This window comes from Rhinoderma darwinii (assembly GCF_050947455.1).
Source record: "Rhinoderma darwinii isolate aRhiDar2 chromosome 11 unlocalized genomic scaffold, aRhiDar2.hap1 SUPER_11_unloc_1, whole genome shotgun sequence".
In the NCBI taxonomy this organism is placed as follows: Eukaryota; Metazoa; Chordata; class Amphibia; order Anura; family Rhinodermatidae; genus Rhinoderma; species Rhinoderma darwinii.
The window spans coordinates 460,916-466,915 of NW_027461840.1; the positions used below are offsets into that span (position 1 = coordinate 460,916).

A 6,000-nucleotide genomic window follows, 5' to 3' on the forward strand; every position below is an offset into this window, starting at 1 on the left:
CTTTTACCTTCCTGGCCCATCGTTGCGAGGAGGAGACCTCTCCGATGTCTGTGTGCACAAGGTAGTCTAGAAATTCTATTTTCTGGCATGTACCCCAACTGTTTTCCCTAATCCATGCCTCCCATCCAAGTCTACAGCCTTTTTTTAAGGCGGTGGAGAGTTTCCTGCATAAGCGTGTGATTGTCCCTGCTACTTACAGAAAGAAGATTTTGGGGCTTCTACTTCTTTGTCCCACCCTGGACCTCGTCTTATTAGATAACCAAAAACCACACCAGGAAAAAAAAAACTCCTTTATCCAACTGTTGGTCCACGCTCTTCTTCAGACCACTCCTCACTCATTTGCCCTTTACGTTATCTGCTCTTTAATTAAACGAGGACGATCCGGTACAGAAGATCCAATTAACGGCTTATTTACCAAATGTGCATTTCACTTCTTTAGGCTGAGTTCCGTTTGGAATTTTGAGGCAGATTTTCCTCTTTCTGCACGCCGACTTTTGCGGCATTTTCCGCCTGCGGCCATCGAGCGCCGCGGGATTAAAACGACGCGAAATACACTTTCTCTGCCTCTCATTGATGTCAATGGGAGGTCAGAGGTGTAAACGTCTGAAGATGGGGCATGTCCCTTTTTCCCGTGAGCCGGTTTTTCCGCTCGCGGGAAAAAACTGCCTCCATCTCCCATTGAAATCAATGGGAGGCATTTTTGGGCGTTTTGCGGCGCGGTTTCCCTTATTCTCAGTCTCCTTATCCCTATTATCAGATACCTAATTATTTTTCTCTATCTCCATAATATCTTTAGGCCTCATGCACACTTCCTTCACTGTTTTCACGTCCATTTTTAATTCGTCCGTTATGCTTTCCATGTGGTTTCCGTTTGAACTCGGTGTCCGTTCCGTTTTAAACAGACGTTGTGCTTCCATTTGACTTCTGGTTGACTTCATTTGAACTTGTCACAGGAATCACCCAGAGGAAGGTTACTGATCGTTTGACCACCAAATTGCATACATTTGCAAAACTGGTGCAAAATAAAACAAAGTACAATGTGTGTATTGACTTATTTTCGGACGCTCCCACCCACGCTGCGTCCTTTTTATAGCGGTCGTAGTAGCGTTCTTACCGCGTATCCCAGGGTTCAGGGTGGTCATGTTGATCAGTCTCTCCACAATCATCTTGTGTATGGAATGCTGTGAACTTTGGCCCGCCCTACAGTTGCTTGGCAATGGATCTGTCAAAAACGCACGGCACACGGATGCCTTCCGTGTGCCGTCCGTTTTTTTACGTTCCCATAGGCTTCACTGGGCCCCATGGTCACTGAACAACGGACATGTTGGACATGCTCTACTTTTGACGGAATGGACAAACGGAACTGTCAAAAAAACGGAAGAGTTAATGGCCCCATTGAAATTAATGTGTCCGGGTGCGATCAGTTAAAAAAAACAAACTGATTTCACCCTGAAGAAAATAACAAGTGGCATGAGGCCTAGTAGTTTCTTGAATCTCTGCATTATGATTTTGCTCCATATCAAAAAGTCTTCCTTCCTTCCAAAACTTCTACGGATTTTCTGAAATTGTCCTTTTTGTAAAAAAAAATGTCATTGGAAAATGTCAACGGTTATCTCTGCGTATGAATGTGTCGCCATTGTTTTGAAGAAAGTCTTGGATAAAACTCTACCTTAATTGACAGAAATATAAAGATCTAGAAACGTTTCCCCTCCGAGCTTATTTCTACAATCAACAGAATATTCAGCAAAGTTTTTTTTTCCAAACGGCTTTCTGTCTGAAGAATTTTCTGTTCCCAGGGACACAGGTCAGGGGTGCCCATCGTCCCCATTAAACTTAGTTTTATGAGTGGTACCCCTGGCCCCAGCGCAAGGAAATGACCACGTTGTGAAAGGCATTGAAATCGGTGTTCGCATTCATATTATATCACTATATGGAGACGCCGTCAAACTTACCCAATCTGATCCAGAAAATCCATAGGAAGCAGCATTAAGATAAAAGAGGCTCTGTCACCACATTATAAGTGTCCTGTCTCCTACATAATGTGATCAGCGCTGTAATGTAGATAACAGTGGTCCTAGTAATAAAGAGGCTCTGTCACCAGATTATAAGTGTCCTGTCTCCTACATAATGTGATCAGCGCTGTAATGTAGATAACAGAGGTCCTAGTAATAAAGAGGCTGTCACCACATAAGTGCCCTATCTCCTACATAATGTGATCAGTGCTGTAATGTAGAGAACAGTGGTCCTAGTAATAAAGAGGCTGTCACCACATTATACGTGTCCTGTCTCCTACATAATGTGATCAGTGCTGTAATGTAGAGAACAGTGGTCCTAGTAATAAAGAGGCTGTCACCACATAAGTGCCCTATCTCCTACATAATGTGATCAGTGCTGTAATGTAGAGAACAGTGGTCCTAGTAATAAAGAGGCTGTCACCACATTATAAGTGTCCTGTCTGCTATATAAGAAGATCGGCGCTATAATGTAGGTGACAGTAATGCTTTTTATTTTTAAAAAACGATCTATTTTTACCACTTTATTAGCGATTTTGGTTTATGCTAATGAGTTGCTTAATGCCCAAGTGGGCGTACTTTTACTTTCGATCAAGTGGGCGTTGTACAGAGGAGTGTATGACGCTGACCAATCAGCGACCAATCGGCATCATGCACTCCTCTCCATTCATTTACACTGCACTAGCGATATAGTTATTATCACTATGTGCAGCTACATACACACACATTAACGTTAATCAAGTGTCCTGATAATGAATATACATGAAATCCAGCCTGGACGTCATGTGTATTCAGCATCCTGACACTTCTGAATCTTTTCTGTGAGATTCCAGCAAGCCACGCGTAATCTCGCGAGATTACGAGGTAAACGAGATTTTGCTTCTCTGTATTTTCATTACAGGGAATCTGAAGACACCGCGCTCCTAATACTGAAAGAAATCTACAAGTCCCTGAATGTGTTTCCTGATGTGACTTTACATTAAACCTTTGTGTCAGGTAAGTGATTTGTGTGTTGTAGACCTGGCAGCGTAAGGTCCCGTTAATGTTTTCTACTTGTATATCACCACTGTAACTTTATCATCTCTTACACATACAAAACAAGCACCTCCTGACCATAGGAGCTTACAATCTATAAGAGGAGATTCAAGAGGTGGGGGAGGAGTAAGAGTCCTGACCATAGGAGCTTACAATCTATGAGAGGAGATACAAGAGGTGGGGGAGGAGTAAGAGTCCTGACCAGAAGAGCTTACAATCTATGAGAGGAGATACAAGAGGTGGGGGAGGAGTAAGAGTCCTGACCATAGGAGCTTATAATCTAGAAGAGATTCAAGAGGTGGGGGAGGAGTAGGAGTGCTAACCATCAGGTAACCATTAAAATGCCCATCTGACAGGATGAGACTAGGTTTGTTCTTTTAGCAGTTGAATTAACCCTTCAAACCAGGCCGTCTTCCCAGTTGATTAGATTTCTTCGGCAGGAGGCGTTTGCTTGGCGTCTTCATGTAACCGCTGTGATGGTCTCTATGTGGTGGCGAGTGCAGCTGATGGGGCAGACTTGTGCTTTGGCCAGAATTCATAATGTCCTCTTTGTTGTGTTGTCTGATGCCAGTTTTTCCTCTTGTCTTTGCAGGGACTGATCAACCTGAACTGGGCTCAAGGGACATAGGAAGAACTTTCCATAGACGTGACGCAGGCGCCGATCACTTTTGATCTGGAATCAAGACTTTTTCACAGTTGCAATTGAATGATAATCCTGCAGCCGTGTACGGACCAGTTGTTTTCGTGACAATAAAGGCCGGTTGTGACGCCTCGCCGTGTGTCGATTCCCCGGATTATAGGCGACTTGATTATTTTTCACACAGTAGAACTGCAGGGGTTTTCGCATTGAACACTTCATGCAATTCATAGCAGAAATTTACCTCCCTTTCAGATCATGCGAATTGCTGAAACAATAAAGTTTTTATTGATATTTAATTCACTTTGATTCAAATAAGTTTTTTTTGTTTTTCTTCCCCCTGAAATATAAGTGAAATTGTAAGGCGATACATATACGTGACATTGATTTGTGACGACGCGCACAGATGCATAACCGGAGGTTGCACTAAATATTTTTCAGAAGGGTCTAAATGAGGGACGACCAACATTCTGCTCATGTTAGGACTTCTGTCAGAACGACCTCCCCTTTGGTAGATCCCCTCGGCGTGGAGGAGAGGACCTGGAATTGGAAGGGTTACTCAGGATTGTTGCTTGATGGTAATTGCTAGAAATCTTCTTTGAGCTTGGAGAATAGGGATCGTGACCATGAAATCTTTCTCCTTTATCATGAACATGGACCTTATTCCAGCTTGAACTTTCTTTTCTCAATAAATGTAAGTGTCAGGGATCATTACCATGTATATTGTTTGAAAAATATCCTCACACATATGTATATACATTTCAGTTCTTTGTGTACTATACTGATATATAATAAGTTTTGTTCATGTCGGACACACCTATGTAAGACACCGCCCCCCTGGAATGCAAGAAGAGTGAGTCTGAGAAGTTACAGCTGAGAAACCGGTGGGGGCTTGGGCACTCCCACATCTCTCTGGAGGCATGTGTCTTTTTCTGTGTTTTCTTTGTTCTGAATAAAAAGTTTTTCTGTCTTCCTCCTGGTGGACGGAGGGGATGTCTACCAACATTACTCTGAGTGGTGTACTTCTCTCCAGGCATGCCTTCAGCTTTCAATTTACAGAGGTGGTTATTCGGTGTGAAATACGGACCTGACATAAGTAGGTAAGATCTAAAATAAATCCTACATTTTCCATCCTGCCTTGGCACCTGGAAAGTTACGAGAATACACCGGTTTCCCTATTTTAGAAGGGGAAATTGGCTCCATTGTGTCTTTTTGAATAACCTTCCACAAGCTAGAAAAATAATCCCTCAGGTGATTTTTTTTTTTCAAAGAGAAACTTTTGAACTCTATTAAAAAAAAAAAAAGCCCTCAAGATCACAAACAACACCCAGGAGTGTAACGTTTCATTCCTCTCCGAATAAAAATTGTTCATTATTACCCCCACCCAGGACTTGTGACGTTAGGCCCATACGTCTCTGCTTTCTGGATGCTGCTTGAAAATGTTTCTTGAGTGCTGAATACGGTCGCTCAGATCTAGGCTTATCTTTCCTTGGTTTATCTGATTTAAACTTTCTTCTAGCTTTAGGTGAAAACTTGAAATTAGAAAAAAGGTCTGCTTTATTTCTTGCTGGGTTGTGGAAAAGAAGTTCCTTTATCCTAATTTATCAACTCCAGAATATTCTCTATTTGTGGACTGAATAAGCCGTCCGGGCGAGAAGGTAGAGCACAAAAATTATTTTTAGAGGGGACATCCCCGGACCTCTCCAGACAGTTTTTCTGTTGGACGAGAATCTGAGTGTGCCAATAGGCATATCAATACATTTGAATGGCCTCGGTTATGTAAATAAGTCATTGGAATCTCAGAAGGGGGAGCTTTAGAAAAAAAGAAGATCCACAAGAAGAATCTGGAAAAGGGCTGACCGCTCTTCTTTTTAAGGTGCTTTGCATTTATGGCAAGTTGATGCCACTTTTTGTAGACTTTCTAATAGTTGTGATTTAAACCACACAAAAAATAGTTTGGCTTTTGTGTTTACTGAACATTTTTCGAGCTTGGGAGGGGTTCCTGCATTCTGATGAGCGGCTGGACGTCTTTGAAAGATAAAATAACAATGAGCGTATCATTCCCTAACAAAAAGCAAGATAGATGGGATAATCCAAGAACAAACAGACGAGGTTATAAAGGGCGTTCTACACAGCACGATTATGCCTTACACTTGTTTACACGGGGCAGTTCTAGTCAACAGCGGAGCGATCAGCAGATGAACGAGAAAATGCTGCTCGCATAGTTTTAAAAAAGTGAAATGTTCTCATTATTGGCAGCACGTCTCCTTGCTAAACAGGGCGACACGCTGCCGACGTGATGATAATGTATGGGGA

At 42.4% G+C, this 6,000-nt stretch overlaps 1 protein-coding gene across 1 annotated transcript in view; it reads left to right on the forward strand.

Annotated features, from left to right (window-relative positions):
- SEC23IP (SEC23 interacting protein) overlaps positions 1 to 3,987 on the forward strand; it is an 88,347-nt gene extending 84,360 nt beyond the window's left edge. The window contains exons 18-19 of the mRNA XM_075847736.1: positions 2,914 to 3,008; positions 3,640 to 3,987. Coding sequence (XP_075703851.1) covers positions 2,914 to 2,995 — 82 coding nt within the window. The 3' untranslated portion in view covers positions 2,996 to 3,008; positions 3,640 to 3,987. The remainder of the gene's footprint in view (positions 1 to 2,913; positions 3,009 to 3,639) is intronic.
- Positions 3,988 to 6,000: the final 2,013 nt, after the last annotated feature.